Source organism: Bubalus kerabau, chromosome 19 (genome assembly GCF_029407905.1).
Source record: "Bubalus kerabau isolate K-KA32 ecotype Philippines breed swamp buffalo chromosome 19, PCC_UOA_SB_1v2, whole genome shotgun sequence".
NCBI classification, from domain to species: domain Eukaryota; kingdom Metazoa; phylum Chordata; class Mammalia; order Artiodactyla; family Bovidae; genus Bubalus; species Bubalus kerabau.
The window spans coordinates 25,981,958-26,007,143 of record NC_073642.1 but is presented as its reverse complement, the minus strand read 5'-3'; the positions used below and the strand labels follow the sequence as shown (position 1 = coordinate 26,007,143).

The 25,186-nt window shown below is 51.6% G+C and overlaps 1 protein-coding gene across 1 annotated transcript in view; it reads left to right on the top strand.

The window, feature by feature from the left end:
* Positions 1-2,541: 2,541 nt before the first annotated feature.
* Positions 2,542-25,186, top strand: part of RASGRF1 (Ras protein specific guanine nucleotide releasing factor 1) — a 100,586-nt gene continuing 77,941 nt past the window's right edge. Inside the window, exon 1 of the mRNA XM_055556586.1 lies at positions 2,542-2,848. Within this exon, the coding sequence (XP_055412561.1) occupies positions 2,573-2,848 (276 nt within the window). The 5' untranslated portion in view covers positions 2,542-2,572. The remainder of the gene's footprint in view (positions 2,849-25,186) is intronic.

The window sequence follows — 25,186 nt, the reverse complement described above, 5'->3', positions numbered from 1 at the left end:
TTGGAACTCAGGTACCATAGGTCTCTCTGGCCACAGCAGCCTCTAAGCAGACCCAATCTTTTTTTTTTTTTAATCAGAGTATAGTTGCTTTTGAATGTTGTGTTAGTTCAAAGTTTCAACGTTAGTTTCACTTTGTGGCTGTACCACAAAGTGAATCAGTCATAGGTATAGGTATACATATATCCCCTCCTCCTTGAATCTCTTTTCTATCTCCTTCCCATCCCACCCCTCTTGATCATCACAGAGCACCAAGCTGAGTTCCCTGTGCTATACAGCAGCTTCCCTCTAGCTATCTGTTTTACACACAGCAGTGTTTATATGTCAATTCCAATCTCCCAGTTAATCCTCCCTCCCCTTCCCCCACTGTCTCCACATGTTAAGCAGACCTAGTCTTGGCTCTGGCCCACATGAGAGAGGCCCCCTTTTAGGATAAAGGCCAAACCCTCTGCAACACAGCAACCAGTCATTCAATTCTACATAGCCAGTGGGGAGAGACCACCAAGTTCAAATCCTGCCCCTGCCACTTTCCAGCTGAGTGACTCTGAACAAGTCACTCAGCCACCCCAGGCCTCCATTTCCCCATTCTGTACCATGGAGCTGATGAGGGGAGAGGGAAGGGGATGGACACTACTCCTAGAGCTGTATGACAATTAAATGGCTTAGTCAACCTGAAGCACTTAGAACAGTGCCCCTTCCCTGAAGTTTCCTTGGCCTCTGTATCAGGCTTCCTAAGAGAAGAGTTTAGAGGAAGAGGGACTGGATTAAGAAACTCACTTCTGGAAACTCTGCTTTCACAAAGAAGGCAGAAGAGAAGTAAAGGTGGTCTCAGTGCAGGGACCCTCTTGGAAAAATCGAGACTAAATGAAGAGTTTTAGCCATCATCCTTCTTTGCTTTCATTATTCGTGAAGAAAAGTCCTTAAGAGTTCCCAAGCCCGAGCGTGGGAACTGAGAGGCAAGAGTAAGGCTAACTCGGTCAGTTCCTCCCTCGGAATGGTCCCCATCTTAAAAAGGCAGGCTTTCGCCATTGTGCCCAGGACCGGGGCTGTTCCAATTTAGGCACGGTCGGGTGTCTCTCCGTGGATTTCCCGGGGCCTTCCCAGAGCTTATTCCCAGGCCCTTCCCTCGCTCCAGACCAGGGTGAGAGGGTGAGTGGGTGTGGGGGGTGAGTGGGTGTGGGGGGGGGTGTGTGTGTGGTATGTGGATGTGTCTGTGTGTTGCGCGTGCGAGGGAGGGAGGTGGGGTGCCAGCAGGCTCAGTACTGAAAAATGGTGCCCTTCCTTCCTTCCTCCCGAAGGCTGCGCTCCTGCCTGTCCCCGCTGCAAACAGGCCAGGCCGGGCTGGGGGGCGCCGCTCCCGGCCTTAGCCCGGCCAGTACCCTCTGCGGCAGACGACGGTGAGCGATTCCAGCTCCAGCGCGCCGGCTGCCCCGCGGCCGGCGCGCCCTCCCGGTGCAGCAGGCGGGCGCTGTGACGTTCCCGGATAAATGCCGTGTAACTGTGTAGGCGAATGCGAGCTAAAAATAAGAACGGAAAATCTATCATTAAGGTATCATTGCGCCAGCGCAGCTATTTGAAGGCTCCCATGGTCCCTGGCGCCTGCGTTTGAAGCCCGCCTTCAGGCTTTGGAGGGTATTTGCAGAAAACTGCCAGCAGCGGCTCGCTAGCCAGACCTCGGGGCGCAGGGGTGGCGCCGGTAATTATGGCAACACTCAAAATAAATGAAATGCTCACGTCCCCCCTCCATATCTCCGCCTGTATTGTCCTCAGGTCGCTGGGGAAGCCACCAGAAGTAGGGTTGGATGCTGAAATGATGTGACCTGGTCGGTTACGCAAATATTAGAACTGAAAGCTCTTTCAGATCCATTTCGCCATCCACCTTCCTCCATCCACCTCGGAAAAGAAAAATAAAGTACCAGGAGGAAGCCTCTGGAGGAGAAAATGACAAATGGTACTTAACCCCAGGTCTACAGTGCGCTGCGGCGGGGCGCAAAGACGCCAGCTCCCAGGATGGCGAGCCTCTGGTGTTCCTTGGGTTAAACGAAAATTGATCTGATTTGTTAACACCCAAAGAGGAGAAGAGGAGATCGGGGGAGGGAGGACAGGATTTGTGTTTGTGCGTGTGCGCGTGTGTCCGGGGAGAAGGAGGAGGTGCCAAGGTGCAGCCTGCGCGCGGCTCTGCGCCTCGGCGGGCTGCGTGCGTGTGTCCCTGTCCGCGCTGCTGAAACGGGCTCTTCGAGGGATCAGCGTCACATGACTCCGCCTGCCCCTCGCCAGAGCGCAGCTCGCCAGTCCCTCCGTTTGCCCGGCGCCTGGGGAGGGTCGGGAGGCATCTCCAGGGCCCGGAGGCTCTGCGGAGTTGAGAAAAGGTTCTGGAGGGGAATGGTACATCTGGATTCCAGCAGCCGCGGCTCGGCGCCAGATCCTGGACTGTAGAGATTTGGTGTGGGGGGAGGGGAGAGCGCGAAGGAGCGAGCGCCAGAGAGAGGCAGCGCGCAGCGCGCACGGACCGCGGCTGCCGGGTTCCGCGCGGAGAAGATGTAAGCGCGTGGAGTCGAGCTGGCCTCCGAGCACCATGCAGAAGGGGATCCGGCTGAACGATGGCCACGTCGCGTCCCTGGGGCTGCTGGCGCGCAAGGACGGAACGCGCAAAGGCTACCTGAGCAAGAGGAGTTCGGACAACACAAAATGGCAAACCAAGTGGTTCGCGCTGCTGCAGAACCTGCTCTTCTACTTCGAGAGCGACTCGAGCTCGCGGCCCTCGGGGCTCTACCTGCTGGAGGGCTGCGTCTGCGACCGCGCGCCCTCCCCCAAGCCTACGCTCTCGGCCAAGGAGCCGCTGGAGAAACAGGTGAGGCCAGCGCCGGGGCCGCGGCCCTTGGGGCTCCGGGCCTTCCCCCGGCCGAAGGCGCCCGAACTTTAGTCCCTCTACTTTCGGCGCCGTCGGAGAGATGGGAGGGTTGGCCTAAGCGGGCTGTAACCCGCGGTGGCCAGAGGGGCCCGAGACTGCAGGCAGGGAGCGGGTGTGGGCTGCGGCTGTCCTGCACCCGGCGAGCTCGGCAGGAGGCGGGCACAGAGCGGGCGAGACGCGGAGATGCGGAGGGAGACGCGGTTTGGAGAGAGATGGGGTGCCTCAGGACAGACAGAAACAATGAATGTAGAAGCACATCCAGCCAAAAATGGTGCGCCCACCACCCCGGAGAGCCCCGGACCAGGTAGCTGAATTTCCCCGCGCTTAGGCACGGAAAGGGTGAGACCGAGGCGTCCGAGCGCCGCGGCCCCTACCTCATCGCGGCGGGAGCGAAGACGAGCCAAGTTAGGGACTGCGCGCCGGGGTCGATTCCGCGCCATCGACCGGTGGTGAACTCCCAGCCGTCTCCACGCCCAAGCAACAAACCGAAGGGTTCCGGGGACCCTTCTGACGCGCTGGGGCCGGATCTGGGGCCGGGGCCGCTGCGGAGGCCGCGGGACAAGTGGGCGCATCTCTCACCCCCGCCCCCTGCGCCTCCTCCGCCGCCGCCGCAGTCGCGCCTCTAGCGCTGCCCTGGGGTTTCCGGAGTTGCGAGGCTGAAAGCCCAGGCCTGGATGGACCAGGGATCGGGGAGCCGTGGAGGTGAGCCTTTGGTGTGGGGGGATGGAGTAGGACCTGCGGTCGCCAAGTGAGAGCCGCAGACAGCCAAAGAGCGATTTTTATGCTTGCTGCGCTCTCCAAAGGCATCCATCCCGATGCCTCTGGGAAGGTAAAGTCAAAGATAACGGATGCTAAAATGTCACCGCTGCGAGGGACCTGCGATCCGACGGGACCTAAGCAGCTGGTTACTGCCTGGATGAAGACCGGAGGCCAAAAGAGAGAAATTTGCTTGCCCAGTGTCATCTCAGGAGTTAAGGCCACCTTAAGGTTCTGAGAAGAGAACTAAGGGCTCGAAAGCCATTACTGCAAGCAAACTGGCAGTGATTGAATTGAATTAAATAAAAGCATCCTTGAAGTCGCCCTCCTGATGGTCCAAGATAGAGATCTGAGCTCAGACCCTGCAGCATGTCTCTTCCGCTCCTGCCCACAGCCCATAGGTGTTGGGAGATGAATTGGGAGGCTGGGAAAGGTGGACAGGAATATTTGAGGATGGATCTCTGAGAATGATGTGCCACTTGGTAGGTAGAGGCCCTCAGATTGCAAAGTGATGCAAAGAACGGGCAGCTCCTTAAGCTCAAGGCAAAAATGGGGCCTGGAAGACTCCCCTGGGAGAGGCAAACTCAGCCTGGGCCAGAGATGCTCTCTCAGCCCTTGACAACCTGCTCTTTGCTGGCCTTCCAGAACAGTACCAACACTTGCCGGCCAAAGTCCACCCATGGCCTGGAGCCCCAGCTGGCGCCCATCCTCAACCTCTTATACCAGAGCACAAAGCTGAGCTCCCAGGCAGGCAGGGAGAAAGGGCTGGAGGAAACTGGGCTGCTATTGGGCTCACAGTGTCTGTTCTCAGCCCCCTGGACCAGAAACAGGCCTGAGATGATTCACAGCTCTGCAACTTCCTGTGTGACCTCAGTTAACACACTAAACTTCTCTGAGCCTCTCTTTTGTAATCTACAAAGTGGAGGTAATAACACCTATCTTTCTGGGGTTTTGAGAACACGTATAATGTGTATGCAAGGATGTTCACGGTCCATTTTAGTTTGATGTTTTAGTGTGAATCTGAACGATACCCACCTGACCAGGGAGTAGAGGCCTAACATAAAATGTTGAAGCTGAAAAGAACCTCGGAGAGATCCTACGACCCACTCCTCCCATTTTACAGACAGGGAAACCTGGAGAGCAGATTGGGAAGAGAATTACTACCTGATTCAGATTCAGTGGCAGAATTAAGACCTAGAATTCATCCAGTGTCTAAGAATTCCTAAAAATGCCCTCTTACATTGATTCTGAATCATTCACCTTTGGGCTCAGGTGTTGAATCGTGCTAGCAACCCACTCCAGTATTCTTGCCTGGAGAATCCCAGGGACAGAGGAGCCTAGTGGGCTGCCGTCTATGGGGTCGCACAGAGTCGGACACGACTGAAGCGACTTAGCAGCAGCAGCAGCAGTGGATTATGGGAGGGATAGGAGTGCAAAGCCAATTGGTGGTGTCCTCACGTGGTCCAAGCCATTTTCCCAGAAGAGCAATGGTCAAGAGATCCTCCAGTATGGTCGTGAGAGTAGCCTTCCTGGCACAGGAGAACCAGAAGAGGGTTGAGAATAGTAGGTGGCCATCTGGTACTGTCCAGCTCAGGTGCAGATTTCTGTTAAAGACGTGTGCTTTGTCTTATACACTTCTATAGATGGTCCATTTGACTCCAGGCCAAGTTTGGCTGCTCCTTTGCACTGCATGTGTCTATAAAAATTTATAGCTTTTTGTTTTCTAAATCTTTGAGTAAAATTGATCGTGCCAGCAGCAAATCAGTGTTTCTCCTTGAATTGTAGTCCCTGAGGCACCTACAGTGCCCCAGCATGAGAGGCCCAGCTCCAAGCCATTCTGTGACTAGATTAATTGCAAACCACAGGAAACCTTAATTCAAAACCAGCTGGGGATGTGGCAGAGAACCCACATGTGAGGGACCACAAAAAGGCTATCAGTTTGACTGGACTGGCCAGTATCTAGTGAAGACTCGATTTTAGCAGAATGTCATTTTTATCCAGGTCTAAGCAGGCAGCGGAGAAGAACATGGCAACCCACTCCAGTACTCTTGCCTGGAAAATGCCATGGACGGAGGGGCCTAGTAGGCTACAGTCCATGGCATCCCGAAGAGTCGGACACGACTAAGCGACTTCACTTTCACTTTTCACTTTCATGCATTGGAGCAGGAATTGGCAACCCACTCCAGTATTCTTGCCTGGAGAATCTCAGGGACAGAGGAGCCTGGTGGGCTGCCGTCTATGGTGTCGCACAGAGTCAGTCACGACTTAGCAGCAGCAGCAGCAAGCAGGCAGCACGTCCACCTGGGAGAATCAGGGTTAGTTTCTCTAGAAATAAAAACCAAGTCTTGGCTGGAAACTACCCCAGTGGCAGGGATGCGTGAGGAATGAAACACACAGTAGGTGCTCAGAAGGTACTTATGAAGCTGAACTTATTGATGTATCCTTGTTAATTCCACACTCCATGTCTTCGAGACTGACTGTACAGCAGTCCAGGCCCTGAGCTGTGCTGTAGGCCCAGGAAGCTTGGATGTCATAGTCCCCAACCCCCCAGGAAGATGAACACAGATAAAGATGTGTTAGAGCTGTATAGTCTGTGAAGATGCTCCAATAGGATATGCAGGGGCTTTGGGAGTCCAGGCCACCCTAACATGATGCACTGTCCTCTGGCTGCTTCTGCACTGGTCTGACTGCCTCTGGTGCAGCCCTAACATCTTGGAGCCCTGACTTGGGATCCCAAAGCCTCATAAAGTCACAGGGGCTCAGCCATGCTCCCCTGCCAACCGGCAGTTGCAAGCACTCCTTGGGAGTAAAATTTGGGTTCAGAAATTGACCCTGAGTGTTCTTTTTTTAAGGTTTTTTTTATGTGGACCATTTTTAAAGTCTTCATTGAATTTGTTCCAATACTGCTTCTGTTTTATGTTTTGGTCTTATGGCCACAAGGCATGTGGGAATCTTAGTTCCCCAACCAGGGATCGAACCCATATTCTTTGCATTGGAAGGTGAAGTCTTAACCACTGGGCCACCAGGGAAGTCCCAACCCTGGGTGTTGTTGCTCTGCTTTGGCATGGAGTCACCCCACACTGTCTTTTTCTACTGTCATTCCCAGCTCTCTGAAACAGAGCTTCCAACCCCAACTTCTCAGGCGTGGACTTGACCAAACCAACCCCAGGACTCCCTTATCACCCAACCAGGGAGGGTCAAAATGTAGACCCCAGGCTCTTCCTGATCCCTTCATCCAGAACCTCAGCACTGATGTAGGCAGAGGGTCCAGAAGCTGGGGGCCCACAGTGCCTGTTGTCCACCCATGGGTGCCTTTCCCTGGAGACCAGATGAAGGCCCTCTCCTGGTCCTCATTTCTGGGTGGCCTGGTGTCTCCATGTTAAAGACAGCCGAAAGTCCATGAGCATTCCCACTTTGCAGATGAGGAAACAATCTCATCCGCACCACTGAGCAAGGTAGTGGCTGAAATGCTCTCTGGCTTTCTCTGCAGCGGCGCTGTCTTCACCACAAAGCCTGCCCTCCAGTTGCTGTAGCTCATCCTGCCTCTTGGCCAATCAGAAAAGCAGAAACCTGGATGCAGAGAAATAAGCTTATTCTAAAAGCAACACCCCTCAGACACAGGGATGTTACCCATGCACACACACACACACACACACACACACACATGTGGGGCCAGCAGCTCAGCCTGCCATACTTGCACCTCTGGAAGGACCAACAGGGCTCTCCCCTTCTCCGGTTTCAGACCAGGGCCAGGCCAGGAGATGTGGGGCCCCAGAGTTCACTGTGGAGGGGACTCATGTCCCCACCCTAGCTCCCAAATATTTCTAGCACTGACACGAGGTTGAAGAGCCTCAATAATTACAACTTGTGTGTGTGTGTGTGTGTGTGTGTGTGCATTCAGTTGTGTCCAACTCTTTGCAACCCCATGGATTACAGCCCACCAGGCTTCTCTGTCCATGAGATTTACCAGGCAAGAATCTGGAGTGAGTTGCCATTTCCTCCTCCAGGAATCTTCCTGACCCAGGGATCGAAGCTGAGTCTCCTGCACCTCCGGCACTAGCAGGCGGGTTCTTTATGAGTTTAGCCAGTGGGGAAGCCCTAGTGACACTGTAGTTGGGACATTTATTTGTGCAGTACACAATTTGGCTCTCGGTGTCAGGCCAATACCCGGTCCTGTGGATACAGAAAAAAATGGAATTGATTCCCTGTCTTTAAAGCTCACCATGGAGTAGAGCGCTCCATAAACGCCAAGTGCCAGAATTCTCCGTACTCAGGAGTCCAGACTCTCTTCCCACCCCTGCCTGGGTCAGGAGCTCACAGTGTCAGACTTGATATGTTGGACTCGCTCACATGGTCCCTCCTTGCCCCACACCAGTCCCTGGCCACATGGCAATCCTTGGAACTGAGCTTCTAGAGGGTAAACCTGACCATGTTCTAGGTCCCTGAGCGTGTCACTGTCTTCCATCGCCTTTGGGAAAAAACGCAGGTTCTCCAGCATCACCCAGAGCACCCAGCAGCCTCCAGCCTCTACCTGCCCTGCCAACCCTGCCCCACCCTCCCCTGCCCCTCCTTCCTCACCTAACCCTGCCTCCTATTGCCCATCTCAAGGCCTCTGCAGAAGCTGCTCCCTATGCCTGGAATGATCCGCCCCCTCTGCCCCCAGGTTTAGTGACCAACTTCTCCTCCTTCAAAGACCTCCTTTTAGGTCTTAGCCTAAAAGTCATCTCCTGAGCCCCCCACCCCCACCCTGTGGGAGATAGAGGAGCCCCAGGTCCCCCATCGCAGGCTTGCACAGCCCTCTGTCCATCATCCACATGGCTTATCAGGCTAGGCTTACTTGATGTATTTAGCTGGTGGTTTGTGAAGGGTCTTCCTTCTCCCTGTAGAATGTAAAGGCTGGAGGGCACGTCTTACATCCAGTCCCTTCCCCTCATCGTCCTGACAGCCCCATGAGGTTAACCCTGATAACCTTTTTTGAGGTGTCAAAACTGAGGCTCAGAGATGGTCAGTAACTTGTCCAAGATTACAGAGCACATACTTGGCAAAGCTAGCCTGTGAACCCAAGTCTGTGCATGTGTGCAGTTGTGTCCCATTCTTTGTGACCCCATGCACTGTCGCCCGCCAGGTTCCTCTGTCCATTGGATTTCTCAGGCAAGAATACTAAAGTGGGTTGCCACGCCCTCTTCCAAGGGATCTTGCCGATCAGGAATTGAACCCAAGTCTCCTGCATTGCAGGTGGATTCTTTACAGCTGAGCCACCGGGGAAGCCCGAACGCAGGTCCATGTGACTCTAAAACCTGCGCTTCCCAACCACAAGCACAGCACAGAGACTGGGGCTGAGGGACTGCTTGAGTTTAGTATCCTCTGCCAAGAGAAAGAAAGAATGAAAGAGAGAGAGAGTTAACAGCAAGCAAAAGGATGGTGCTGTCTTTCTGGTGACATCTGGGAAGCAGCTTTTGTTTCTGCTTGGGTGGGAGACTTGCACCTCAAGTCCCAGGAGTTGGGGATAAGCCCCCCAAGGCAGGCATCCATACTCCACGGGCTCTCTGGCATCTGTGGGAGCCTGGAGCCAGCGCCTGCATGCACGGAGCCAAGAACAGGACTCAGCCCCCTGGTGTTTATGCAGGAGAGTCGGTGACGCGTGCACTTGAGGGGGGCCCAGAACACTGCCAACGCCTAGACGCCTCCGGGAGGGCACCTGTCGTGCTGGGAGCAGCTGCGAGCCTCGGACACCCCCGCTGCCCATCCCCTCCCCAGCTTGGAGAGGAAGGCGCAGCCCCCAAGCACATGGCTTCAACTCCCGGCTCATTCACTGAGGGGTTTGTCCACCCCCAGCAGTGATGTGGAATTGGGTAAAAGCCACATGGACTGACTTTGGATTCTGGCTCTGCCAGCTCCCAGCTTGGGAAGGTCTGCCAGCTCTCCGAGCCTCAGCGTCCCCATCCGTGAGATGGAGTCTGTAACTCAGCCTGCCCCGCCACTTGTTCTGAGTGTCATAGTGGGTGCTGTTTTTAAAGCCCTCGCAAAGTACAGTTGCTGTTGTTTAGTTGCTCTATCATGTCTGACTCTTTGCAGCCCCATGGACTGTAGCCCACCAGGCTCCTCTGTCCATGGGATTTTTCAGACAAGGATGCTGGAGTGGGTTGCCATTTCCTTCTGCAGGGGATCTTCCTTATCCAAGGATTGAACCCGGGTCTCCTGCATTGCAGATGGATTCCTTACCACTGAGTCACTGAGAAGATCCCCCCTCACAATAGCACAGTAGGTCCAATCAATACATTATAACTATTGTGGCTTCCCTGGTGGCTCAGACCGTAAAGAATCTGCCTACAACATAGGAGACCCAGGTTCAACCCCTGGGTTGGGAAGATCCCCTTGCAGAAAGAAATGGCAACCCACTCCAGTATTCCTGCCTGGAGAATCCCATGGACAGAGGAGCCTGGCAGGCTACAGTCCATGGGGTCACAACGAGTCAGTCACGACTGAGCATCTAATACTTTTGCTTTCATTGTGGCTTCACCTTTCATGGTTATGACAGGCACTTCCTCCACAAAGCAAGGACCCAGATCCCCTGCATCTCCGGAAGGTTTGAAGTGAGCCAACACAGACCCTTGACCCTGGATATAAAAATAGGATGGTAAATTTTAACTCAGAGAACCTATGGGTTTCTGAGAAGGTCTGAGTGAGCATGCCCCCGAAAGAGGGAAAGTGGCTGCAGGAGCTTCCTTCATCCATGGTGGCCACGCCATCACCCAGCCCTGTGGATTTCACCTCCTAAGTCTCTCCCAGACCATCCTCTCTGGTCGCTCTCTTCCTCCAAGGCTCTAGTCCAGGCCACCATCATCCTGTCTGGACTTAGGTGCAGGCCTCCTAACGAGTGTACTAGTCAGCACGGGTGACGTCATACTGCAGTAACAAACAAGCCCCCAATTTCCAGGAACACAACAGAGGTTTATTTCCTGCTCAGGCTTTGGCAGGAGGGCACTGCTCACTGTGACCGCTCAGGGACACAGCCTGACATAGATTCATCCTGACACCTGCCTCCATGGTCACCTCCACCAAGGGCGGGTATGTGGCCAGTCTCTCCCTGGCTCTTAAAGCTTCCCCCCACACCCAGAAGTGGACCGCTCTGGCCACAGTTCAGGGTGACAAGGCAGGTCACATGGCTTCAGTTCAGAAGCAGTAGGGACGTGCAGACCTACCATGAAAGCAGGGCTCTAGAGGTGTTGGGAGAACCATCTCCGTACATTCACTGCATCCTGGCACTTATGTGCCTCTCTGCAGCCAGAGCACTTTCCAAAATGCAGATCTAGTCGTCACACACACACACACACACACACACATGAGTAGCTGAGAGGAAAGCAGAAGTGCCATCGTGACGGGTGTAATGACAGGAAGCAGAGATTGTGCCCAGCAATGTGTGCTCACACCTACAGGGGCATCTCTTCCCAGCCTGGGGGCATTGGGAAGACTCCACCCAGGAAGGGGCCAGTAGGACGGTGAATGCGGCTTGCAGGGGAGGCAGAGCTGGCCCCTAAAGCCCATGTGCAGGTTACAGAGCACAGTGAGGAGCTGGCACAGGTCTCAATGCCAGAATGGACTGCTGTCAGCTCCAGGCTGGAGAGATCGAGGCAGGGGGAGGAGAGACAGGAGGAAAACCCATGGGAAGGCAGGAGATCAGGTTGGAGAAGGCTGTCGAACGGAGCGGTCACAAAGGCCTGAATTTGGGGAGTGTGAGAGCACTAAAGACTCCACCCTCTCTATTATGCGTCACCCTGCACTGTGCCCCTGAAACCATCCCTGGTTCCCACATGCCCTGGACTGCACAACCTCTGGATCTTCCTACCTCCCAGGCTTGGTAGTGAGCCCGTGAAAGCTCCAGGTGGTCTCCGAACCTTCTCCTCCAGCCACCGCTCAGATAGAGCACCTTTGCAGCTGACGGCTTACAAAGTCCTTTCCATGCCTAGCGTTTCATGCAACACCAAGGTAACCCTGCTGTTCCTGCAGTTTTACATGGAGAAGAGCTCATCCTTGCTCGGATGAAACTCAGATAGATGGAGCTCATCTCTCCACAAACACCTGAGTGTCTGTGTCGTGCAAGACCCCGAGCCCTCGCTGTTAATAAATGTCAGGCCTCCTGGTTCTGGGTTGTTAAGATCAGAGGACATCCAGGCCTCTGTTGTTAAATTCAGCAATTTATAGTTAAAGACCACGTCTTACTAAACGAGCAAGGGTAATGCAGTTCCTTTCCCCTGAAAAAGAGAGAGAATTATTTTCAAGAAGATAATTCCCAGTTGAATTTTGATTTATTTTTCAAATTGAAAAATCTAACTGAGACCTTAAAATGAAATTAATTTTAGAAGTGTGAATGAATGAATTTTTAGCCGCTGTAGCTGGCATTCCAAAAACACGTCTGGAAATTCAGACAGACTTGATTGACTTTTCCTCTGTCAGAATATATGAGTGAAATATAACCAGCTTTGTGGAATTGCCTCTTAGACTCTTAGCCAAACTCAAGGAGTTAGTGAAATAGCTTGGAAGCACTAGTCAATCATGCAGCACTCTCTGTGTGCCCGTTAACCTTACCCCTAGCCTGCTGCTGCCCATCTGCACTTTCTCCACAGTGGGTCTTCCCTGCCCTCCAGCTACACTGGTTGTCGCCTGGACTCCCCTCACCTCTCTGACAGATCCACAGGCTTTGGGGAGCTTGGGGGAAGGACTGGTGTTCTGGATGGAGAGCCCATACAGTGTGGGCACAGGTGAGGAGAGGCAGGCGTGTAATTACATCTGAGAGCTTCCTGGTAGCCTGGGCACAAAGGGAAACCAGCCAATTATGGAACACCCATTGCCTCCCAGAAAGTCACAGTGCAATTCATCCAGTAGGAGCACTTGTGTACCCCAGGGACTTACATACGGGAGACTACTAGGGAGTGATGAGGACCTCAGGGGCAGAATCACTGCATAAACAGAGGTTCACCCCTCCATCAGTGGCTCCCACTGGCTCTCAGGGCAGGCTGAGCATGCTCACTGAAGATCACACTCCATGAGGCTACAATGCTCAGGTCCAAAAGATAGTGTCCTGGTGACTGGACAATGCAGGGGGCAGCTTGGAGAACCTGGGAAGTGGATGGTCAGTTAGGCACTCTCAAACAGCCACTGACTTTTAAAATTTTAGAATTGGTAATATATTCCCATTGTTTGACATTCAGAAGTTACAAAGACGTAAACAGTGAAAATGCTGCTTCCCACTGCTGACCCTGGCAATCCAGTTCTCCTCCACAGAGGATTTTAATGTTACCGGTTGCTTATACATTCTTCCAGAGAGATTATACATGCAAATATATGCAAAGGTATATAGATGTATGGCCATATATATGCATATCTGTATAACTATACAAATGGCAACATACTGCAAGCGCTGTTCTACACATTTTTCTCAGTATATTGTGGAGATAGTTCTCTATATTGATCATTTTCATCCTTTTTTACAGCTGCAAAGAAAGAATTTTTGCTTTGCTGAAAGAAGGAAAAAACTCTAGTCTGGATAGGTCTGTCTTTCACCTTCTGTCAAAAACCCAGTTAGAAATGACCTGTGCACAAGGGTGTTTACTAATTTCAGGTCTGTTTGTAAGAAAAAAAGACTATAAATTATTGAAATGTCCCTCAAGAGAAGATTAGCTAAATAAACTGCAGCACATCCACACAGTGGAATACTATGCAGCTAATAAAAAGGTGAGGACAGTAAATATACTTATAGAGAATTGTCTCCACAATATAGTCAGAAAAACACATGTAGAATAGTGTTTGCAGTATGTTACCCTTTGTATAATTATACAGACATGCATATATATGGTCATGTATCTATATATCTTTGTATATATAATCTTTCTGGTGTGGTAACCAGGCCCTAGGAGGACCATGACTTGAGAACTCAGAGGCAGAGGTCAGTGAAATGAGGCCACTCAGAGCAGGGTAGGTGGGAGGACAGGTAGGGAGAAGGTCATAAAGTGGCTTCCAGCCTCCAAGTGGAGTCATGTCAAGTGAGGTGGAGGGTGTGAGTAGGCAGGGTCCTTTCTGGGTTGGTGTGAGAGTACCAGTGGGGCTGGTCGAGGCCAGTACTTCTATTGAGTAGGACCATTTGGAACACAGTGTACCCAGGGACACCCGTTTGTATGCCCCAGACACAAGGGTGGTACAGCCAGGGCAGGGAGGAAGCAGCCTGAAGAGCCATTCACTGTGCTACAGACACGGTGAGACAGGGCAGTGTGCAGGCCCTGAGGGGGCCTGGCCTGAGTCAGCAGGACCTCTTCTGTGAAAGCCAGAGAGCAGACGGACTTCCCCTGGGATCTCAACAGTGAGAGGTGGAAAGGGACCTCAGATGATGGGGAGCCTGAGTGGGTGGCCCCTTATTGAAGGAGAGATGAACTTCAGGCAGAGCACTGCACACACACACACACACACACACACACATGCTGATGAGGCCCCTTCAAGTCCACTCTAGCACAGTCCTGTTTGCCCTGGGACCTCCGCAGCATCCAGGAGAGAGGGCTGACTGAGGCACAGGGCCAACTGGGACCATGGTCCCAAAGATGGACCAGGAGGGAGGGGCCAGGGCCCATGGGGGAGAAGCTGACAATGCCTAGCTAGACCACTGGAGTGGACCTACCAAGAGGAAGAGGCGGGGCTGACCAAGAGTGATGGCCTCCATCCTGCCGCTGACCCCAGCCCACCTCCCTCTTGGAGGAGACAGCGAGCAGAGGCCCAGACAGGACAATGGGTCTGGTTTCTGGTCAAGGAGCATGACTCAGAGGGGATAAGACCAGGGGCAGGGAGACCAGAGGGAATGGTTTACCCAGCTGGGAGATGAGGAACCTTGGAAGCAGGCGCAGCGGTGAGGATGGGAGAATGCACAGTGCCAGAGATATCCAAAGCAGAGAACTTGGTGACCCACTGAATATCAGAAATGAGGAAGAAGCAGGAGCTGAAGGTGTTGGAAACAACGCCCCAAATGGCTGATTGAGAGTAATCCTTTGATCTTAGTCAGCTCTGACGCTTCAGTTTCTAAGCCTCTCCCATGCCTCTTGTGTGTGTACGTGTGCATATGCCTTGTTTACTTGAGGAGGGTTAGTTTACAACAACAGTATTGTATTCCCTCATAGCTCCAGAGGCTAGAGGACTGAGACCAAGATGCCTGAGACCAAGATGCCTGCAGACGGGCCATGGTCCCTCTGCGATCTTGGGAAGAGCCTTTCCTTTCTTCTGCTGGCTCCTGATGGCTGCCAGCAATCCTTGGTGGTCCTTGATGTGTAGATTCGTCTCTCCAGTCTCTGCCTCCCTCTTCACATGACTTCCTTCCCTGTGTGTCTGTCCAGATTTCTCTCTTTTTATTAAAGCCTCTTATTGTTATCCAGTATGACTTCATCTTCCCTTGCTTACATCTGTAAAGATCCTATTTTCAAATAAGGTCTTTTAAAAAAAATTTTATTGGAGTAGAGTTGATTTACAATGTTATGTTTGTTTCAGATGTACAGCAAAGTAAATCAGCTGTACATATACATATATCCCCCTTTTTAGATTCTTTTCCCATATAGGCCATTACAGAGTATTGAGCAGAGTTCCCTGTGCTGTACAGCAGGTTCTCAATAGTCATCTATTTTAGACAGAGTAGTGAGTATATATCAATCCCAAACTCCCAATATTTCCCTTCCTCACCTTTCCCTGTTGTAACCATAAGTTTGTTTTCTACATCTGTGACTCTATTTCTGTTTTGTCAATCAGTTCCTTTGTACCATTTTTTTTTACATAACACATATTTGCAAATAAGTTCTTAGTCACAGATTCACAGATTCATGATGGACATGAATGTTAGGAGGGCACAATTTGTACCCAGCATGTATATGCACAAGTGTGTGGTTTTTCTAGTAATTGGCTACTAACTAGTTGTTTTGATGGGGCTTCTCAGGTGGCTCAGTGGTAAAAATTCCTCCTGCCAATGCAGGAAACTCTTCCATAGGTTGGGGAGATCCCCTGGAGGAGAAAATGGCAAGAGAAATCCCATGGACAGAGGAGCCTGGTGGGCTACTGTCCATGGGGTCAGAAAGAGTCAGACATGACTGAGTGACTGAGCACACAGGTTGTTTAGACCCATCACTTGGACCTGGCAAATGATTTGAGTGGTTTAAAAACCATTATCAAGCACTTCTATGAACCAGGAGCTTTCACAGCATCATATGTTTTGCACAACCCTGTGAGATTTGTGATATCCTCCCCTTTTTGTGAAAGAGAAAACAGGTCCACAGAAATGAAGAGATATATTGAAGACACCAAGGCTAAATAATATATAATAAATTTAAACCCAAGTGACTCCAAAGCCTAGCATGTGCCACAGTTCCCGGAGTCCCGGAACACTAGTTTCATGGAATGTTGATAGATCTTCCAAAAAATGAAAAGTGTTCCATGGTGGGATAAGTTCTGGAAGAAGTTACTTCAGGGACTTCCCTGGTGCTCCAGTGGCTAAGATGCTGCACTTCCAATGCAGGAGCCTGGATTTCAATCCCTGGTCAGGGAACTCTATCCTGCATGCCACAACTAAGAACTGATGCAGCCAAATAAGTAAATATTTTTAAACAACATGCATCATTAAACATATTTAAGAGAAGAAGTCCCTTCATTGTACGACTGCTCAGTGCCTTTATGAAGTGAGCGGGCCTCCTCTCCCTAAAGAGACATAAGCCTCATTAATGGAAAGCCATGGCCCACACCCTTCCAGACAACTCACCCACCTGAGAAGTAAATACAATGCCACCTGCTTTGTGACGTTTGCTGTGCATCAATTAATTAATGATCTGGGCTCCCGTGCCACGGTGACACAAATTCAGCCACCCATTCAGCAAACGAAGGCCATTCCAAACCATTCCAAACCCAGGCAGAGGCACGGTGCCAGGCTCTGGGGACATTCTTGGTCAGGAGTCATTTGTTTGAAAGGAGCAGGAGCCCATTCAAAGCAGCTTAAGCAAAAAGGACTGCTCTTGGAATGGCTACTGTGGTGATTAACGGAACCCACGGAGCAAACCTGTGTCCGGGTCTCCAAGGCCTGGACCAGAACCATCTCTCTCTGCCCTGTCCTCCCCAACCCCCGACTCTAGTTCCATGATCTCCCATCTCCACTTCTCTCTGAGACATATCTGCCTCCTCCTTTGTTGCTGGTACTTTGAGTTCAACACACACTGCTCATTAATTTGGTCTCTCCCTGTCACTGTTCCAAATAACTGAAAATTCCTGGATGGATGGCATGTCTCTATGGCTGCTCCAGGACAAGGGGCTCCAGGAGAACGTGGGGGAAGAGTAGGGGAAAGAGGTGCTTCTTCTGCACACACTGCTCCCTCTTAGGGGTTTGCAGCACTGGGTGAACACTGGGACCAACAGGAGAGCTTTGAAAAATATCAGTGCCTGAAACCTATGCCTTCCCTGTTCCCTGCTCCCACGTTCTGGTTTAATGTGCCTAAAAACAGGGCTCAAGCATCCGTGTCGGCTTAGGTTCTCAGGTATCTCTATTGGGAGGCCCAGATCAGGACTCTGTGCTGTACAGCAAGTCCCCTACATACCAACTGTCAAGTTCTGAACTTTCAAAGATGTAAACGTGTGTTCACATGTCCAGTCAATGAGTTAGTTCACATGTCTGGCGTACCTTGTCACGTGCATGCATCCTCTCCAAACGGTTGTGCTTGTGTGCACTTTACTGTCCAGTACAATGTAGAGTACAATAGCGCAGTGTCTTTTCTGCAAGCCCAGGATGTCCGGAAGCAAGCGTAAAAGCAGCGGTGATGTAGCTGGTACTACTGTGCTTTTCAAGGTACTGCATTGTTAAGACTAAAACTGTTTTCTTTAATTTTTGTGTTTGCTTTTTATGTATTGCTTGTGAGAAAAGTATTCTACACCTATTATAGTACAGTACTATGTAGCCGATCATGTTAGTTGGGTACTTAGAGTAATTTTTTTGGACTCAGCAACAAATTGAACTTACGATCGTGCTCTTGGAACAGGACTTGTTTGTATGTAGGGGATTTACTGTGATAGGAAAGACAATAAAAAGTCATTACAAGAGGATAATGGCTTTGATGGAGAAGCTTAGGGGCGGACACGACTGAAGTGACTTAGCAGCAGCAGCAGCAGCAGCAGGGGCTGGCACACCTGACAGTCCAGAGGGAGCAGGAAAGAGATCCGTTAAGACCTGAGTGTGAGAAGTGCCCATGCCTTGCAGAAAGCACTAGGCATCGCGGGCTTCCATGTTTGTCACTGATTACTACCATGAGATGGACAGTGTCTGGGCTTACTGTGTGGACAAAAAATATAGCCTGAATTCACAAATGAGAAATCACTCAGGTAGAGAGTTAAAGGTGGAGAGACCTTGATTTTGCATGATTGAGACCACTCATGATAGTTGACCAAAGCAGGTGTCAGTGTCATGCCCACTTGCCAGGAAGCTTCCCAGCTGGCTCAGATGGTAAAGAATCCGCCTGCAATGCAGGAGACCCAGGTTCAATCCCTGGGTCAGGAAGATTCCCTGGACAAGGGAACGGCAACCCACTCCAGTATTCTTGCCTGGAGAATCCCATGGGTAAAGGAACCTGGCAGGCCTACGGTCCATGGGGTCACAGAGTTGGACACGACTGAGCAACTAACACTTTCACTTTCCACTTACCAGGGGGAGAGGCAGAGGCTGCCCAGAGTCCCTGGTTCTGAGCCACACAGCCAAGCATGGACCCCACTGTTGAGACTTCCACCTGCTCCACCTTTTGTAGGATGACCAGGGGTCCTGGTGTGCTCAGGACTGTCTTGGTTTTAGCTCCAGAGTCCGCTGCTTGCAGAAGCGCCTCAGTTCAGTTCAGTTCAGTCACTCAGTCGTGTCCAACTCTCTGTGACCCCATGGACTGCAGCACACCAGACTTCCCTGTCCATCAGCAACTCCCAGAGCTTGCTCAAATTCATATCCATTGAGTCAGTGATGCCATCCAACCAACTCATCCTCTATTGTCCCCTTCCCCTCCTGCTTTCAAGCTTTCCCAGCATCAGATTCTTTTCCAATGAGTCAGTTCTTCTCATCAGGTGGCCAAAGTATTGGAGTTTCAGCTTCAGCATCAGTCCTTCCAACAAATATTCAGGACTAATCTCCTTTAGGATGGACTGGTTTGATCTCCTTACAGTCCAAGGGATTCTCAAGAGTCTTCTCTAACACTGCAGTTCAAAAGCATCAATTCTTCGGCGCTCAGCTTTCTTTATAGTCCAACTCTCACATCCATACATGACCACTGGAAAAACCATAGCTTTGACTAGACGGGCCTTTGTTGGCAAAGTAATATCTCTGCTTTTTAGTATGCTGTCTAGGTTGGTCATAGCTTTTCTTTCAAAGAGCAAGTGTCTTTTAATTTCATGGCTGCAGTCACCATCTGCAGTGATTTTAGAACCCAAGAAAGTAAAGTCTGTCACTGTTTCTATTGTTTCCCACTGTATTTGCTGTGAAGTGATGGGACCGGATGCCATGATCTTAGTTTTTTTAATGTTGAGTTTTAAGCCAATTTCTTCACTCTCTTCTTTCACTTTCATCAAGAGGCTCTTTAGTTCCTCTTCACTTTCAGCCGTAAGAGTGGTGTCATCTGCGTATCTGAAGTTATTGATATTTCTCCCAGCAATCCTGATTCCAGCTTGTGCTTCATCCAGCCCAGCATTTCGCATGATGTACTCTGTATATAAGTTAAGTAAGCAGGGTGACAAGTATACAGCCGTTAAGTATACAGCCTTGACGTACTCTTCCCAGTTTGGAACCCGTCTGTTGTTCCCTGTTCAGTTCTAACTGTTGCTTCTTGACCTGCATACAGATTTCTCAGGAGCCTGGTAAGGTGGTCTGGTATTCCCATCGCTTGGAGAATTTTCCACAGTTTGTTGTGATCTACAGTCCCAGGTCAACTGGGATGTTTGGTCACTGCACCTGTCAGTGGTTTCCCCATGTTCTACATCCTGTGGAGGTGCAGAAGCCCTCCCAGCCAGTTGGGATAGGCAGGAGGCGAGGCGAAGGCTAAGCAGAACCAGGGTCGCTGGTCATCCCTAGAAAAGATGGATATTGATAACATTTACCCAGAATGCCCAGAGACACCCCATCTGCCTTCTGGACTACAAGCCTGTGAGATCCTCAGGCAGTCGCTGGCGGTGGAGCACTCTCTGGTTCTCTATGGTGGTTACAGAGCTCCAGGGAGCTGGGCTGGCCAAAACGAGGCCTTGATCCCAGGATCTGGAACCAAAGCAGGCCAGTGGATCCCCCATTCCTGCCTAAGCCCAGGCCCTTGTCACAGGGCATAATTCTCTGGCATCAAGAAAGTCTGTCCCCAAACACCCAAACCAAGCAGAAAGGAGTTTAGGGAGGGGAGAGTGTGTCAGGGCCCGAGGATGTATGTCTGGGCTTCCCGGGCAGGGTATAGAAAGAAAGAGGAGCCCCTAACCCTGGAAGCAGCCAGTCACCAGCCTGAGCAACTCAGGGAAGACAGGGGCCCTATATGTGGGCTGGTTTCTGTGGCTGGTGGTGCAGCTGTGGCCAAGTGATCTCACTTGCCATGTGGACAGAGGCTGGGAGAAGGGACAGAGGGACTTGGAGGGGTAGAGAGGAGAGGGGCAGCAAGAGAGACACAGGGAGAAAGGGACAGAGAGGTGTGGAGGTTCAAAAGGAGACAAGAGACAGAGAACAATGGAAATAACAAGATTAGGTGACTTCCTTGGTGGTCCAGTGGTTAAGACTTTGCCCTCCAATGTAGAGGGCACGGATTCCATCCCTGGTTAGGGAATTAAGATCCTACATGCCTCATGATGGTTTAGATGTCTGACTCTTGTGACCTCATGGACTGTAGCCCCCTAGGCTCCTCTGTCCATGGGATTTCCCAGACAAGAATACTGGAGTGGGTTGCCATTTCCTCCTCCATGGGATTTTCCTGACCCAGGGATTGAACCAGAGTCTCCTGCATCTCTGGCATTGGCAGGCAGGTTCTTTATCACTGAGCCATAGTGCAGCTGAAAAAAAAAAAAGAACAAGATCAAAGAACCAGAGAGAAGGGGAGATGGTATTTTTCCTGCTTCAAGAACCAAGAGGTAAGCTCCTCAGAGCAGCCAAGCCAGAGGCAGCCCCACTCCCCATTGAGGATGCAGTGATGGGAAACAGCCTCACCCTGGGTCCTGAGGGCCATCATCAGGGCAGAGCTTCAGGCTCAGCTATACCAGGCCAGCCGCTCTCAACCAGGCATCCTGTCTCTCATGCACACCCGTGGGCAGCCCAGCCCAAGCGTTGGCATCCAGGGATGGGGATGGGGTGGGGTGATGGCAACAAGCAGAGGATGGGAGGTCAGTCCTGAGCATCCTTTGGGAAGGGACCAGCCTGTTTCTTGCTATGCGGCAGTGCATCTACCCACAAGATGGGCAGTTGTTCCTTTGATGTTGCCCTGAGCTGCTGAAGTGGCTCAGGGCTAGACAGTCATCACACTTTTGCTCCCAAGTCCACAGCAACCCATACAGGCCAAGAAGTCACCTATTTTGGGAACTCCCTTGGTGGTCCAGTGGTTAAGACTCCACGCTCTCAATGCAAGGGGCCTGAGTTCCATCCCTCATTCAGGGAACTAGATCCCACATGCCACAGCTGGAAAAAAAAAAAAAAAAGACACTGTGTGCCATAAGGAAGATTTGGCACAGTCAAATAGATAAATTTTTTAGTATCTGGCCTTCTCTGGTTGCTCAGATGATAAAGAGTCTGCCTACAATGGAGGAGACCTAGGTTCGATCACTGGATCGGGAAGATCCCCCTGGAGAAGGGAATGGCAACCCACTTCAGTATTCTTGCCTGGAGAATCCCATGAACAGAGGTGCCTGGGGGGCTACAGTAAACTACAGTCCATGGCTTACAAAGAGCTGGACACAACAAAGCATCTAAAACATCCTTCTTTCTTAGCATCTTCCTGGAGCCCCTGGCTCACCCATTCTCTCCCTGTGTGGGTTTTGTTCTTTCACAGCGAATTGCACTTCCTCTCAGACTCTGTGTCCCTGTGTGCTTTTCCTTCTGTCTCTCTCTGTCTGTGCTTCCCTCCAGCTTTCCTTTGTCCTTTGTCTCCATTTCTGAATGTAGTCCCTCTTCCCTCATCTCCCAAGTCGAGTGAAGTCTCATTTATTTGGCTGCCTGAAGTCAGGTGGGGTGATGACTCAGAATTGCCAGGTGGAAGTTTTACTTTCCCTTAGTGAACACTTTCTACTAGTCAGTCAGGCAACGTGGTTGTACCGGCCAGCTGTCAGTGGGGAGGTTTACAAGCACAGAGGGAATGCTCCAGTCATCTGAAGCACTTACATTCCAGCCCAGGGCAGCCCCCAGTCCTGGCTCAGCTGAGGTATCTCCTGGCTGATGACCTTGGGCAAACCACGGTGCTTGCCTCCACTTCCTCGGTTAAGTGGAGGCGATCCATTTCACACCTGGGGTTGAGGTGATAATGTGTGCTGAGAACCTGGCCTGATGCCCAGGGCCTGCGATTTCCCCTTTGTCTACGGCCAAGCGCCACCACCACCCCCAGCTGCCAGCGCTGCAGGCCCTTTGGTTTCCACCCTGAAGGTGCTCTGCAAGTTCTCCAGAACTCACCGTGCCATCCATAGCCAGCTTCCTAGGAGATGCAGTGGGTCTTGCCTGCTGTTATGGCCGTATGCATGTCCCTCCAGCCAGTGGGCCACTTCACCTGTATCTCTAGCCGGTCGGTTATTCAGGGTCTAGGTGCTCTCTCTAAGGAAGAGAGATGCAGGATGCTTGTGGGAGAACGGTCCCAGGACCTGAACTAGAACAGCAGCAATGGGGACAGATGCCAGGCCACACAGTAGTGGGACGGACAGAAGGGTGAACTGGCAGCTTGCGGTGGAGGGGGTGCAAGGGGCTGGGGAAGGGGCCTCTGGGAGCCCTGTCTCTGGTCTGAGGGACTGAGAATTGAGTATCAGCAGCTATCGAAAGCCAGAGGACTCTCCTAGAGACTGTCCTATGGAGTGGAGTAAGTCAGGAAGAGAAAAATAAATATCGTATCTTAACGCATATATGCAGAATCTAGAAAAATGGTACTAGTGAAGCTATTTGCAGGGCAGAAATAGAAAGCCAGAGGCAGAGAATGGGCTTATGGACACAGGAGGGGACGGACAGGTTGGAATGAATTGAGAGAGTAGCCCTGACATGTATACACCACATGTGTAAAACAGGCAGCTAGTGGGAAGCCACTGCATAGCACAGGGAGCTCAGCTCTGTGCTCTGTGATGACCCAGAGGGGTGAGATGGGGCGGGGTGAGAGGGAGGTCCAAGAGGGAGGGGGTATATGTGTACATATAGCCGACTCATTTTATTGTACAACAGAAACTAACACAACATTGTAAAGCAACTATATTCCAATAATAAATAAAATTTTAGATGTTAAAAAAAAAAAAAGAAAAACAAAGCCAGATGTTTCTGAAGGCCAGACTCAAGCTGGGGCTGGGGAGGAGAAGGGAGGCGGCCTTCCCGGCTTCCTTCCTCATGGTCAGCTGTCCAGCCGAGGTGAGGTGGCAGGGGCTTACAGTACACAGGCTGGCAGGTAGCCATCTGCTTATCCGTGAAGCAAGACTGCTTAGAAAGAAGGTTCTTTTTAAAAGGATTTATTATTATGTGGAGGATAATTGCTTTACAGTATTGTGTTGGTTTCTGCCATACATCAACATGAATCAGCCACAGGTATACACATGTCCCCTCCCTCTTGCATGCCCCTCCCACCCCATCCCAGCCCTCTAGCTTGTCACAGAGCACCAGTTTTGAGCTTCCTGTGTCATACAGCAAATTTCCACCATCTATTCTACGTACGGTGATGCATATGTTTCAGTGCTACTCTCTCAAACTTTCCCACCCTCTCCTTTCCCTCCTTATGTCCACAGTCTGTTCTCCAGGTGTGCGTCTCCACTGCTGACCTGCAGAGAGGTTCATCAGCACCATCTTTCTAGATCCCATATATATGCATTAACATACGATATTTGTTTTCCACTTTCTGTCTTCACTCTGTATAACAGACTCTAGGTTCATTCACCTCAGTAGAACTGACTCGTGTGTGTTCCTTTTTATGGCTGAGTGATATTCCCTTGTGTACATGTACCACAACTAGAAAGAAGCTTCTGCTGGGAGGGAGGGGCCTCAGCCAAGCCCACCACCTGCTGCAGCTCTGAGTAGCCAGACTCGGGGGCCTCCACCAAGTCCAGCTGTCTCCTCCCCAGGGCAAGCAGCTCCGGGTCCCCCCACAGCTCCGGTGGGGAAGGAAACTACGCCTGCCCTGGGAATTGGCCAGGGCCACAGATGAGTCCAGCCAGCTCTGACCATGCTGAGTGCTCCTGGGGATTCTCTGGGGACCCGGCAGCCCTGCTGAGCCCATGTGGAGCTGAGAGGGCCTTGTTTCTGAGTTAGGACCCTGAGCCTCCCCTGGCCAGAAGTGCCTTCAGGTAGGGACCTTGCCTTTTCCATCCTTCACCCCCGCATCAAGCCCAAGATCTGTGTGGACAGTAGGTGCCCGGGGAAGGTGTTATTCTGGCTCCTTTCCTTTCCAGCTATGGGACCTTGGGCAAGTGGCCTGACTTTTCTGCACCTCACATTCGTCTGTGGTCAACAGATCACAAGACCTGTTCTACTTGGTGCATTTGGGAATACACAGGATCACAGGGTTCCCAGAGGCCCCTTCCCCAGCCCCTTCCACCCCCTCCATTGGCATTTCATCATATAGCCAGATCTCTGAACCTGGAGCCTATTATACAGAGTGAAGTTACATCAGGTGTGTGTGAGCTCTCCAGCCCTGGGGATATGGGCACGTGCTGGCTTGTCGCCTGCAGCTGCATATGTCACTGCTCCCTTCTCCAGGGAGGGGGCAACGCCCACCGGAGCCTTCCCAATTCAGTTATGTGCGGCTGCAGCTGACATTTCATTCTACAGCCAGATCTGTTTCCTAGGAAACAAGTGAGAGACATTGACTGTGCAGCGCACACGCACATGCACACACACACACCCCTGGCTGCCACCAAGAATGACAATGAACAGAAAGACAGTAATGTCAGCGGAAGTGAAAAAATAAGTTTATGCCCTTGTGCTGTTGCTCCCTGCTGCCCGGGCTGCAAGGGAGGGAGGGACGGGCCAGCACTCCTTGACGCAAGACCACATCATGGCCTGTGGGGCAACTTCTGAACAGGCAGGTTTGGAGGGGCCCCTTCTGCACCTCGCAGCCTCTCTCCTCCAAGGCCAGACCCAGGTGGCCTCCGCAGGTGGGGTCCCGATTCGTTGCTTGTGCACCTTCTCTCTGACCGAGTCTGCTCCCAGCTTCCCTCTCCACCCTGAAGCTGGCACCCTAGACTCCTGTCTGCAGCCAAAAAGACATGGTCCTCCAGGCACACACAGTCTGCATGTCCACTCCCACCCTTGACTCCCTGACACCTGCCCTTTATCCTGCCGATGCCCCCTCC